This window comes from Oryzias latipes, chromosome 5 (assembly GCF_002234675.1).
Source record: "Oryzias latipes chromosome 5, ASM223467v1".
Classification (NCBI taxonomy): Eukaryota; Metazoa; Chordata; class Actinopteri; order Beloniformes; family Adrianichthyidae; genus Oryzias; species Oryzias latipes.
In genome coordinates, this window is record NC_019863.2 from 29,392,754 (window position 1) to 29,407,520 (window position 14,767).

A 14,767-nucleotide genomic window follows, 5' to 3' on the forward strand; every position below is an offset into this window, starting at 1 on the left:
AAGTTGTGCTCAGTCCACTGCTTTACTTCACTGTCCACGGATAACTGTAAGGAAGCATCTTCATGGCTTTATATGATCTGCTTTTGTTGTTATAGTTGGTAGAGTTGGACAACCCAGGATTTTTTGCTAATTGACCTCCACTTGAATTTCGGTGTAATCTCATATTTCAGGCGTTGGGAATCAGCCAGGCGGGTTTGGATTTTGCATTCAGTCGAGTCTGTGTGCAGTATTCCAATGATGCATTGTGTTGTTCTTTCCATAGGTGCGTGTGAGCGTGCCTTTTTTGGCTAAGACAAAAAGAGAAGCTTATCAGTGCTGGACAATCTTTAAGCATAGACTTTGTAACAAAACTATGCGACTCTTTGTGTTCAGTAAAGCTCAGTAAATACTGCTTAATTTCACCTGTTAACCAATCTGACCTCCAACACTTTATTGTTTCCTCATCAGCCTCTTGGGAGGTTTTTACAAACTAGACTGTGACTACTGACAATAATTCCACCGATCCTGTTATAAAAAGAAAAGAACGGAAATCTCCTGAAGGCTCGCATGAACTTTTCATATAGTTTATCTGCGTGTCTGTAGGCCTGAGGCGTGATCACTTGGTTCGTCAACACTGTATTTATCTGTTGATGGTATGGAGTTATCTCTGCAAAATGAGAGTCCTAAGTACAACCAACGCTGAGCAAGAAAAGCCTCAATTCTCAGGGGACTGACACTACCGGAATTCATTGCCCAACAATAATCTTGTGCTTGAGGCGAATCCGGCAGAAATGTACAGATACTGTTTCTTTATTGGATCACAAGCCCAGATGGAACAGCTTTTTGCTGTTGTACAGTAACTAGAAAGGAGCTACTGTATTCTCGGAATCTGTGTTTACACGTGGCAGCACTGTGAGACGCTCGAGATGTATGGCTGTTGGTTTTATTTGGGACTTAAAGACAGTTTCCTCCCTGCCCTTGTGTGTGTAATCCCTCTCTGTGACCTGGCTCTGGGTGGGATGCATCCAAAGATCACGGAAGCAGAAAGAGTCCTGGGAACGCCGCGCTCATACACCACAGGGGTATTCCTCCTCTGCGTTTCACAAGCGGCCCGCCTCTGTGTGCCTGACGCTTGCGGCTTTGCGCCCCACGGGGAGATCAACCAAGGTTAAAGGGGTTAGGGATTGGGATAAGCATTGTCCTCTTTAAACTTCTTGTTCATCACATTTTTCATAAATGAGAGTGCTGCACATGTTTTCCATAGATGTTTCAGATTTCTGCCTCCATCTTTCATTTTTTTTTCTTAAACCCTTAATTTGAAAGTGAGGGCTTTCATTAGGAGGATTTGGGTAACGAGTCTTTGACTGGTGGCTTAACTAGAGGTTTGAGAATTGCTTCACAACAAGCCCTCATGTTCTTAAGACCCACTGAGATGATCTTTTGAGCTATTCTAAGGCCTGCACAATGTACCGCAAATTTATCGTTATCGCAATAAATCGTAAACCCAAAATGTGTTAAAACAATCTTATGGCAGCTTGACGCTTTTAACGAATCAAATAAATCCCTTTATGCTTTGACCAATCAGATGGACGCCTTCCCATTGTTTACCAATCAGATGGAGGCCTATTATGTTAGATGTTTGTCACCTATGTCAATGAGGGTCATTTGGAGTGTAATTTTAAAATGTTTCTAATGAATTGGGAATGATGTTTTTAGCATTTTTCTATTTTTTTATATACCGCAAATTATATCGTTATCGCATATATAGAGATATGCGAAATCTCTAATATCGCATATCGCAAGTTTTCCTCATATCGTGCAGCTCTAGTCCCTATTGTTTTTTTTTATTATGTTTATTGCCTTTTTTAACCAAAATCTAAAATATCTGTCATTTTCTGGGACATCGTTTTTGCAGAGTGGCAGGAGTTCATTAGAAATTCACCTCTGAGTTTTGGGCGGGACTATTTGCGCGGAGTAACCACATCCCCTCCCTGTCGCCAAGAACTGTCTGTTTACAAGGTCTCCCACTAGCCCACCGTCCCTTACACCCCCAACCTAACGTTACTGATGCAACAAAAATGGCTAGCAGTCTTAAAGCTATCCAGCAGTACAGTTTTGAGCCAGATGCCAGCTCAAAAACAAAGATGTACCGTACATGGATCTAGTCGTCTACACGTGGATGCATCAAAATGGAGCGGGGCAGCTTGAGGCCCACCCACACTATCTTTTGTAAACTGTTTTTTTTTCATTTGCTCCTTATTCACAATGATTTGAACAAAGAAATACTCAGAAATGTTGCTTTGAGTTTAAGTTTCGTTAAATATGTCCTCCATCAAACAGAAAATGTCACAACATTTATTAAAAAACAAAACGGCAAGTTTGTGGGATATACAGCTGAGAGTTTGAAAATGTTGGAACACTGAGAGGACGAAAGCTTTTAGCTGTTTTCTGACGCACACATCTCCTGGTGATGCAACCATTTGACATTTCTCACTAACCCAAGTCTGAAAGCTGTTACTCACCAGCCACTTGGTTTTTTCAAGCCAGAGTAGTTCCACCTGAGGTTACATTATAAAAGAGAGAAATGATTTCTGTGGGCTTGACACTCCAGCGGTGGAGGTTTCTCGGCACACTTCCTGTTGGCCAGCTGCTGGAATGCACTCTGGAAGTATATAATGACATTTCCCTGTCCCGACTGTTTTGCCAGAAGTATTTTTAAATGCACCGTGTTTATATAGTCAAGGAGTTACAGAACAATCGCTTGTGAGTAATGACAACAGATCTGTTATATGTGGGTGAATATTTTGCTCCAGTGAGCAGAGCTCACAGGTGGTCCGACAGCTGGTGAGAAGCAGAGACCTGAAGCTTTTCTCTTGCAGCCAGTTCAAATTTATGTTTCTTTGGCTTGCAGATACAGAAGATGACAAAGGCTGATTCATGTTCCATCATAAACTTTTCATAGACTTTCATCCTTTGTAACTCCTTTAACAATGAAGTATTGGCAAATTTTATATATATTTTTAAAATATTCTTGAATTTTTGTATATATTTGTGTTTTTGTGTTTGTTGTGGGAATTTCATGTATGAAAACCGCAGAATCGCTCTGTCATTTTCAGGTTGAAACAGTTTTGACTTCACTCTTTTTCACCATAAATCAGCTACAGAAAAAAAAAGGTTTGAAGCCCGATTGATGGGATTTAAACAGTATTTCAACAAGTAAAATGCCAACTACCTTTGATTTTCTGCATCTGCTAACCCAAAAACTGCAGGTTCACTGACTTGTCCTTGTGTCAACATGGTGTTTGGTCTCTTTGTCTCAGCAACCATCGGCACAGCCAACTGCTTTTTCAGTGAATGAGTGTGATGTTTGTTGTGTATAGAGGCAGGGGGGGTTGATAAGGCCCAACAGTGAAGGCATCTTTGTCCACTGCATGTTATTGGTGTGAAAAGACTGCCTGTTTTGTCGAGCATGTGTTTGTGTTTTTGAAAGGATCATTTACTGTTTTTTTGTTTTTTCTTTTTTAATTGAGTCTAAACATGTGTGTGAGCAGCGCCCACTTTCAAGCCATTTTATGTTTGCTTAAATGTGTTAGAATTTGTAAAAAAAAAAAAAGAAGCAGTTAAACCACCTTTTATAAATGAATTTAGTCTGCATCCATGCCATATTCAGAATTCTGCCGTCAGCCGTTGATGATTGTTCCGGTCGGGCAGACTTTTAGACGCAATTTAAAAGGTGTCGTTATAAACAAAACTATCATTTTTGAAAATCATGAAACTCGTGTAATCTGTAGGAAAATATCAGTCTGATGGGATTTGAATAGTATTTCAACAAGTAAAATGCACAGAAATGGTTTATGGCAGAACAAAGAAATAAGGGATGGGCTTTAGTTTCTGCCCCCTCCCTTTTCAAAACCACCTGCACACCCTCGCCATCAGCGAACAAAGACACTGAGCTGTACTTGCAGATCATGTCCTGTCTGATGTTGTTTCCCCTCCTAGTAAAAGAGTAATTCTTGAAACTTCAGTCAAAACAAGTTAGGGGTTGAAATTTTTGAGAGCTCAGAGCGTCTTTAGCTTTAAAAGGATTCATTTAGTCACTTCAGGGCCTTCAGACTGTGACCTACCTGCGTGCACCACAGATGTGCAGTACGCTGCACCACAGCCAGCAGGTCAGCTCACTGACTTCCAACACAGAGGCTGTTCATTGTTGAAGCTTAAGAGACGCTGGGAGACCCTTGTGGTGGCAGACACATCAGACAAAGAGGAAATTGGTCAGTAAAAGAAAAAAAAAAAAAAGCGTGTGTAATGCTGATGCCTGTTGCCATAGTGATTGCTGGTCAATGAATGGTTGCCATGGAGCCCACCACTTCTGGGAGGAGAAATTTCGGCTTGTTTGTATGTCTGCGTGCTGTCTGAGATTTAAGGCGGACGATCAGTAGAAGCTTTTGTTTTGGTGTTATAGATAAAAATGAAACTCTTATTATTTACAGATTTAAAAAAGTCAAATTTACAGGAATTTGGCTTATTCTCTTTTATATTGAAGCATATTTTATTTAACCTGAAGTATGTTGTGGGTTTTTATTTTACAGTGTTAAAAATCTATGCTATTCATACCAAAACATTTAGATGTTCCTGCGTCTAATAGTTAAAGATTGAAAGTACATAAAATAGAGTTTTATTCCACCCTGCCATGCAATAATGCATGATTTGGGTAGATTTATTTAAGAAGCTCCTGTTGAATAAACTTAATTCAATAAAATGTGACAGAAATTGCTTACATGTCTTTGTTACCGACATGTCTGATTCTCATCACGGCCTTTTAGTAATTTCCCCTGAGACAATAGGAGCTCAGCTGAACACAATCTGATCTACAGCAACCATAAAGTAAATGTATAAAGCAAATGCTTTTCTTCTATTGTATTTAGTCAACGTTAAACTGTTGTTTTAAATGTAATACTCCTCCCATTTGCAATTGATCACAATAAAATTCCTAAATCTATTTATAAGGATTTTAAGGGACATTTACATATTATTATTTTGATTATCAAATTAATTATTTGTGAATTTAAAAAATACATCATTAAAAACTGAATACAAGTCTATTTGACAAGTTTTGATTTAGGTGCTTTATTATTCTCATAATGTATTCATTTGTACATTTCAATCAAGCAACAAATTCCAGGTTGAGTTAAGGGTTTTGTAGTTACAGAGTGGTTACAGAGTTACAGAGTTCTTGCATATTTTTGTAGACATTCACCTCACATTCCCTGTTAGGAACCAACTGTTTTTCATCATCCCTTTGCTTTACTTTAATGCTGATATAAAGTCCTAATGCATTTTTATTTTTTCAATGCTGCATTCACAACTGTATAAATCATCTTTTTAATATACGGTACAGTGGCAAAACCTCATTGTTACAATTTTTTTTTTACATTTTTAAACTAAACTTTGGACTTTGTAAATGCAAACTTGGTTTAAAGCAGTTCTTCCTTTCTGTTCAGGGTTATATTGGTGGAGGGAGAAATCTGGTGAGGGAGGGGTGCCAATGTTGTGTGATTGTCCTGTGTTTTCTGCTTTAATTCATTTTTATATTTTATGGCTATTTTATTTGCTTTTAGGTAAAGCGCTTTGTGTCTTCAATCGGAATGAAAGGCGCTTCACAAATAAATAAAGTTTGAGTTTAAAGCAAAGTGATACATTTATATAGTTTGTAAAAGTCTCTTTGTGATCATCTTATCATCTATTAAAAGATGAAAAGATGATTATGCACGTTTTAGCCAAAATAAAAGACTGTGTGCCGTTTTCTAGGACATAGTTCCTGAGTTGTAGGCAGGCCGCTCCCTCTTCCTCTTCCCATTTCTGAGAGTTTTCTGTTTACATGCTCTCCCACTAGCTTACAGCCCCTCATACCCCTAACCGAAAATTAGTGGTGCAACAAAAATCGCGAGTAGTATTGGAGCTATCTAGCCGTGCAGTTTTGAGCCAGAAGCCAGCTCAGACGAGGAAAACAAAGACGTAAACTGATCTATTTTGCCAGGACTCCCTTGAAAAACAGATTCTTAATATCAATGGGACATTTCCTGGATAAATAAAGGTTAAATTATAAAATAAAATTTAAAAAAAGTGTCTTCAAGCGGATGCATCAGAATGGGGCAGAGCATCAAGCTTTTGGCCCCCCCAGCGTATTTTTTAAGTCACAAGGAGGCTCTTTTTACAACTGCATTTTTTTGTTTGCTCCTGATCCACAGCTATTTGAATAAATAAACATTCTGAAATGTAATTTTAATCTTCATCTAACATCTTCACCAAAAACACTATTTTCATCAATGTGGGTCTTTTATTAATTAATACCAGAACTATTTTTCCATCATGTGATGAGCACTTAAAATCAATTTTTGCACCATACATCTTAATGTTTTTTGTGTGATTTTGTGTTAGGATTATGCAGAAACACTTTTCCTTCTTTTGTTTCTTTTTTTTTTTTTTTTTTTACAGCACACGTTAACTCTGTCATCTTGAATGTGAAGTTCATGCGTTTGGCCTAAATTTCTTCTGTCGTTCCTCTGCTTTATGCTTTATCAGATCACTGACCATCACAGCTTACCGTATGTGACAGCTCGCAAATAAAAAACAAACCAGGATTTAACACACTCTTCATGATGCAGTGATTAAAGGGAATATATCCAAATGTTTTCATATGGTAGCAACTAATTAGTAAAGCATGAATGCAGAATAACTTCCTGTTTGTCTATTATCTGGTGGAATGATGAAGCGAAATTTGACTTTAGATTAAAGCTAATCCACACGGATTGATTGTAAAAGATTTAGAAACATCTTTAGTGTTAGATTCTGCGTTTTGCTGAGAAGACCTTTTAAAATTTCAATGAAGGTTTTCAGCATCCTAGCCTCCGGTCCATGTTTTGTCCTTGAAGCGAAGTGGATGTCATGTCATGTGACACAAAAAATGGGATGGACAGATACTCTCTGCATGCGTTTGTGTCAGGAGGAAAAACAGGTAAGATCTTTACTCATGAAAGAGCACATACATCTGCTGAGCATGTGACGTTATATCAAGAACATCATGTTACCACTGGTTGATGGCCTGAGCACATCTCTCTCATCTCTGTGGCGGTTTTAACCGTATAACAGGAAGCATATCTGCATGTAGTCGGGTTTTTGCAGTGCGGCTCATAATCTTCTTCCTAATCTGTCTTTCTCCATTTCACTTTAATCTCATAACTCTGGGACAGCATTTGAGTAGATTAGTAGAATGTGCTACAAAAAGGCAAATCAGGACAGACCTGCAGTGACGGACATTTGTGAAAGCTTTAGTCGCAGCTGCCCTGACGGGTGGATACGGGCAAAAAAATGGGCAAACCTGTACGGGGCACGCAGGTAACCCGCACAAAATATCAAGGTCGTAGAGCGCTCTGTGCTCGGTGAACCCGTAGGGCCAAAATGTTCATCTGCACGAGTGACAGGTCGTCCCAAACACTTAGACAACACGTAAGCGTAAGTAAGGATGAAGGAGGAGAGATGCAGGCGTGTCGTATGGATCTGTCTTTTTTTTTTCCAAGCCCCAAGTCCTGCAGACAGCGCAACGGGCGTGATGTAAAGGCTTGGTATGAATGCATCAATCATATGTCATAAGTACATTTAACTTGCTTACAATGCTATGTTCCATTTTGTCAACGTCCCTTAAGGTGGCCGTAGGAACCTCGAAGAAAATTGAAAAGTTAGACACACTTGCGCTCTCACCTGAGATGCTCCCTGCAACCCTCCATGGGAGTGGACAAACCAAAAAACCATGTCAACCCCCGTATGAGTGCAAGGGTTTTTAGAGAACCACTCCCATGAAAATTGTGTTTTTGATGTTTTTAACATGTTTGCGTAACATTTTTCTCATGATGGTGGACATACATAAAAAATATATTTATATATATCCAAGACGGCTTTTTGATTTTGGCTAAAACTGGCGTAATCATAATTAAAAGACCACAGGGAATGCTTTCTGTAGATTAGAAGATCAGAGTTGGACTTTAAAGATGAGCAGATTAATGCTGATAGTCAAATCTCAGCGCATCCAGAACCTTGGTCAGTTCATGGCTGTGTCAGTGTCTTTGACATTTGAGTTTTGTCTGCTGCAGGCGTTACCACAGGTTCTGGATTGAGCAGCTGTTAGACACTGAATGTGTTCAAGTCCTGCTGACTCCAGTCTTACTGTCACATTTTGTGAGATCTTCCAAACTCTTAACCAGTCATCTCTATTTAGATCATATAGCCGACTTGTTCCACCGGCGTTGCACTGAGCCTCAGTCTGCAGGGTAAAAACTGGCGTTTTTTTTGTTGCAATTTGAGAATCTCAAGAGCAATAAGAAATGCAGGAATTCTGGGAATGTTGTTTTTTTTTGGTTGAGGTTTTTTTTCCCCACAAAGCCAGTGATACAGCTGCTAAGTGACCTCTGCTAGCATTGGCAACCTGTCTCCATCTACAATGACCAAGCAAAATAACAACCTTTGAAAAACAAACAGGCATTTTTTGATAATTTCTTTCTCTAATGTGGGGCTCTGCTTACATTTAGAGGAGTTGAGCTGAAATCTTGTGGGATCCTCATTTTTCCCAGGGTTGTGGCTGGCATGTTCCTGCACATTTACAGGGTGACAGATGATATTTTTTGACAATTACATTGCTCAAAAAACTCCCTCTGATTTAAAGGAAAGACCACTTAGACAGATGTGCACTTTTGTTTTGTTTTCTTGTTAATAGTTTGCTGCATTTTTAGAGTCTTTGAATCGAGTGATGGGTTTATGCCGCCTACAACATTCACCAACCCTGCATTTATCTGACCTAATCCTTTCTAAATCAAAAATTTCTACATGTGTTTTTAAAAAAGCACTTTGAAACACACTCGTCTGTGGCACTTTATCAAATTTATTGATTGTTTAAATGTATTTTATGCTGCTGTTTTGAGTTTTCTTAGCAATTTTATGCTTGGTGAGATTCTTCTGTGTAAAGCAGCTTGGTTCCCCTGATGAAAAGTTTCACAAATTCGTTTTGCTGCTGAACGGTGATGTTAACTTTAGGAAGTGGGAGAAATAATTATTTGGTGAGACTAAGCCCCAGACAAAAGGTTGTCATAACAACAGACCCCGTCAGTGTGGCCATGGGTGTGTGTACATTAATGGAAGAAGACCCAAGGGAAAGGATGGTTAAGGCTCATCACCCATTCCAACCACCTGACACCCGTGTTCCATTAAATCCCATCATCCTTGCGTTGAATGAACATATACAAGTAAAGAAACAGTTGCATTAAGCAACAATCTTGCTGCTAAATTACTGATGGTGAGGAAGAAGCCCCCTCTGCTCTTGCATCCTCTTTTATCCTCCCACTTAAGACTAATGTGCCAGCCAATGCCTCCTCATGATGTCATCCATTGATTTTTGCCGCTCTGCTGCATGGACACTAATCTCCCAGAGTGATGCCTCTGTCAATCTGATCACTGGGATTAGCACTCAAACTTGAGAGTCGGTGATGTTCGACTGTTGCAGCGCCAAGACCTGAAAAACAGACAACAGCGTTCAGGCTCAATATCACAGGCTGCACACCGATCAAGGTCTTCTGTCAGTCGTCCTCTTGCCTTTACTTATCCCTCTCCTCCCCTTTACATTGCATAAACACAATAGCATTAAACGTTTTTGGGTTATTTGTGGTTATGGTGCATTGTGGTTAACAGCTAATCCAGGAATTTGTTTTTTCTCCAACTGTAGTTTTCGACTTAACCCATGAAAATGCATCATAGAAAATCAAATCTGATTAACCGTGAGCCTTTGTGTTTCCCTCCGCAGGGCTGGTATTGACGATGTGGAGACAGATGTGGTTGAAATTGAGGCAAAGCTTGACAAGGTATGAACAGCAAATCTATTCTAAAGGGCACAGTGATTTTAGATGTTTCTAATGATAAGGGTTTAAATATCCAATTATGCCTTGAGAAAAATGGAATTGGAGAAAGTTTCTGACATTTTTCTCAATTTAGACCAGTTTTGTGGTACTAGATCTCATAAACACACACATGGATTTGGTTGTGCAAAGGAAACGCATATTGTAAACATTTATTATTGCCGCTGGAAGCTTTAAATGTGTTTTCCTTTCTAAAAGCAACATTGCACGTAACCCTTGTGCTATCCAAGGAACGTTAACGTTGGGAGTGGGGTCATCTGAACCTCACAAAATAGGTCTCTAAATTTTTTTATTCAATAATTTTTGTTCTTCCCTGGTGTCCACGGCAGACATGGAATCCTGCCCACCTTTGTCATGGGAGGGTGGGTTCATCTAGACCAGGGGTGTCAAACTCATTTTCACCGAGGGCCACATCACTTTAGTGGCTGTCCTCAAAGGGCCAAATGTAACGTATACATGTAACTAAATGTAATGAAAAATAAATATAACTACTCCTTAATGTCAAAAAACTCATTTATTTATTATACCTTTTTTAAAGTGACAATTGCAGTTGCATAGAAAACATATGTTTCCTTGTTACTTTAGCATAAATCTTTTTAAATTTGATTCTGTCAGGTTAGGTTATATGGACAGTGTTTAAGTCCTAATGTATAGTTGCCCAATCCGATATTTCAAGTCCAATTCCCCCTAGATATGACTGAATACACACCAATTTTTATTTTTTATTCCAAGAAATTCAAAACTTTTATGCTCTCGTGGGCCACATAAAATGACATGGAGGGCCACATTTGGCCTTGAGTTTGACACATGTGATCTAGACCCTACAAGATAGCACAATAGAAAAGCAAGACTAATATTTTATGTAGTCTAGTTCTCTCCACTTTGGTTCCAGTTTTTTTTAGTTTAAGCAGATTTGAAAGATTAACAATGTCTATAATAAAACATATTTTCTCCTCATCTTTTTCTATTTTTCTTGTTTTTCATTTGTTTTGAAAGTGAAAGCCAAATAATTAATCCCAAAATGATCAGAAATTTTCATAAAACTTGAACTGTGATCGTGTAAAAACCAGAAGGAGTTTAAAAAGAAAGAAACAAGTGACCAATGTCTGCTAAGTTGTTTAAATGGTCTTTCTAGCTGAATGTTTTTGAGATTTTTTTGTTTGTTTGAATTTGTAGACTTCAAAGTTTTTAGGTAAATTAGAGCGATTTGAAGGCTGCATCATTTATTTTCAAAGGATTTGGGAATAAAACTTTTGTTAAAATAATTTTTCAAAGTTGAAGAGTCACAAACTCGAAACTTTCCAGCAAAAATTTCCCAAAAAGAGCCGAGCATTTTGATAACTTATCCAGACAAAACTGGAACTCTGTGTACAGAAAGAAAGGTGTGGACATCGCTTATAAATGATTTTTAGAAATATTTAGCTCAGCCTACAAAAAGAATTGCCCAATTTATAAATTCTACAAGATGCTTGTAAAAAAAAATAACCTCTATTAAAAAAATCCTTGAAAGATACAAGTCATATAAAACTAAACTAACTGAAATAACATGGCACAGGAAAAAAGCGTTTTTCAATAATCTACTGGATGAAAATAAAACCAACGTAAAGCGTGTTTGGGAAATATTAAATAACGTCATTAAAAATGAAAATTTATTGAAAATTAAAGAATCAAAATCAGCCATTACTTTTGAGTTGTTGATAAACAGAATTATTTAAAAAAAAAAAAAACTAATGAAATAGGGCTGGACAAAAAAGACTGAGAACTATTTGTCCAGGGGGTCATGATGAACTCAGGTATGTCCTTTAATTGACATCACAGCTGTTTCAAACCCATAATCAGTCAGTCTGCCTATTTAAAGGGAGACAAATAGTCACGTTGCTGTTTGGTGAAAAGGTGTGAACCACACTGAACATGGACAATAGAATGTGAAGGAGAGAATTGTCTCAGAACATTTAAAACACAATTATAGACAAACATGGTAAAGGCTATAAAACCATCTCTAAGCAGCTTGAAGTTCCTGTGATGATAGTTGCACATATTATTCAGAAGTTTAAGTAGCCAACCTTCCCTGGAGGTGGCCGGAAAAGGACAATTGATGACAAATTGAGGAGACGGATAGTTGGAACTATATCCAAAGAGCCCAGAACAACCTCCAAAGACATTAAAGGTGAACTCCTAGATCAAGGTACATCAGTGTCAGATCCCACCATTCACTGTTGTTTGAGCCAGAGTGGACTTCATGGGAGACAACCGAGGAGGACACCACTGTTGAAAGGAAATCATAAAAAAGTCAGACTGGAATGTGCAAAAATGCATGTTGACAAGCCACAAAGCTTCTGGGAAAATGTCCTTTGGACAGATGAGACAAAACTGGAGCTTTCTGGTAAGGCACATCAGCTCTATGTTGGTAGACTCAAAAATGAAGCATCCAACCAAAAGAACACTGTCCCTACTGTGAAACATGGAGGAGGCCCAGTTCTGTTTTGGGGCTGCTTTGCTGCATCTGGCACAGGGTGTCTTGAAGTTGTACAAGGTCAAATGAAATCTCAAGATTATCAAGGCATTCTGGGTAGAAATGTGCTGCCTAGTGTCAGAAAGCTTGGTCTCAGTCGCAGGTCATGGGTCTTCCAACAGGACAACGATCCAAAACACTCAGCCAAAAACCCCAAAGAATGGCTCAGAGAAAAGTGTTGGACTATTCTGAAGTGGCCTTCTATGAGCCCAGATCTGGATCCCATTGAACATCTGTGGAAGGAGCTGAAACATGCCATTTGGAGAAGACACCCGTCAAACCTGAGACAACTGGAGCAGTTTGCTCATGAGGAAGGGCCAAAATACCTGTGGACAGGTGCAGAAGGCTCATTGACAAATACAGAAACCGTTTCATTGCAGTGATTGCCTCAAAAAGTTGTGCAACAAAATATTAAGTTATGGGTACCATCATTTTTGTCCAGCCCTATTTCATGAGTTTGTTTTTTTAAATAATTCTGTTAATCAACAACTCAAAAGTAATGGCTGATTTTGATTATTTAATTTTCAATAAATTTTAATTTATTGTTACTTTTGAAAGTCATTTCAGTGAGCATTGTGGACTTTCTTTCTTTTACTGAGGGGTACCAACAATTTTTTCCACCACTGTAAGTCTTCCATCATGAGAAAAATGCCACAAAAACATGTTAAAAACATAAAAAATACAATTTACATTGTAGTGTCATGAGGGTGACAGAAGTTTCTTTGGAAATTCTAATATCAGGTTAGTCAGGAAGTCACAGATGCAACTAACTCCGCCTGTCCTAAATTTGCCAAAGAAAACATGAGCACATCTCCAGATTATTTCCTCAGCTAACAGGTCAGGCCCTCCATTGACCTTTGAACTCTGTTTTAGCATCACTGACACCAAAAAAGTCATGGGGTTTCTCCCATTTGAGAAGCGTCCATCTGGGTGAGCTGTCGTGTTCAGCAGGGGGCCTCATTCAGCTGTGTTGGGGTGGGCTGAGGCTCCTGCAGCAACAGACTGTAATGAGGGCCCTGAAAGCTGAACAGTTGTGACAAGTGTGAAAACACCCCCCGCTGTCAGCTGCAATGGTTTCTTCCAGATAAAATTAGCCATTTTTATAGTCCTTGTTATAATTTTTCCAACTGTAAATCAAACATGTATGGATAAAACTCTGGCACTGGTTTGGACCGTATCTATGAGGAGAAAATTCTAAAAGAGGCCACCTCTTCACATCTTAGAGACCATGCGCTGTGTTATAACAGTTTCCGTTGATTCACACTCCAGAGTTTTGATGTGGGACCAGTGATGACATATTGGCCCCAAGTGTAACCATGTTGTTCTTCCAGTCCATTTATCAACTAATCCAGACACACATACACACCCACACCCACACACACACACACACCCACACACACACACACACACACACACACACACACACACACACACACACACACACGCACATGCACAGACGCACACACGCACACACACACACACACACAGTGCATTTAATGGCAATTCTCCAACCCCGAAGGCTCAGAGTAGCACAAAATCAGATCGCATTCACATTTGGGTCTATTTGTTGACACACTGCATGCTGGGTGTTGTCAGGCCTCGCTGGGAGGAGCACCTTAGTATTTTCCCTGAATGTGGAGTCATGCACAGCTGAATATATATGTTGAGTGGGACATGAGTATAATTACAGACAGAGCAGACTTTACATTTGGCAAACGCAGCTCATTATCAGAAGGCTGCACCGTCGAGCCTCCCAGACAAACCACACGAATACAGCAAAAACCTTGGGAACCCTTGCACCAAATGAGATAATTAGAGCTTTACTCTCCTCAGCACTCCCCCAGCCTGAATGCACACACATCCTTTGAGCGTGTTGAACATGCCGCTGTGCGCATTAACGTGCTGGTAATGACAGTGTAGCAGTTGATCATGTTACCCGTTAAGTTGGGAGCTGTTGTGATTTCCATGTGGTGTCACTAAGAGCTGTCTGAGCCTTTCTACTAAGTGTTTCATGACTTTGTGATTTCAAACCACTTTTCACTGAACCATGTGGACAAGAGTAAAATCCGTTTTGCTTGAAAAATCCATTTGATCGATTTAGACAGAAGGCAGATGTATAATTGAATTTTTTTTTTTTCGTTTTAAAATTATTATTCATATTTATTTATTGTTATTCCTTTTTTTTAATCCTGCTTTAGATAGATAGATAGATAGATAGATATAATATAATATAATATAATATAATATAATATAATATAATATAATATAATATAATATAATATAATATAATATAATATAATATAATATAATATAATAT

General features: G+C 38.7%; 1 protein-coding gene across 1 annotated transcript in view; it reads left to right on the forward strand.

Moving 5' to 3' along the window:
• Positions 1–14,767, forward strand: part of LOC101163810 (arf-GAP with coiled-coil, ANK repeat and PH domain-containing protein 3) — a 54,330-nt gene that overhangs the window by 17,121 nt on the left and 22,442 nt on the right. Inside the window, exon 2 of the mRNA XM_011475550.3 lies at positions 9,827–9,884. Coding sequence (XP_011473852.1) covers positions 9,827–9,884 — 58 coding nt within the window. The remainder of the gene's footprint in view (positions 1–9,826; positions 9,885–14,767) is intronic.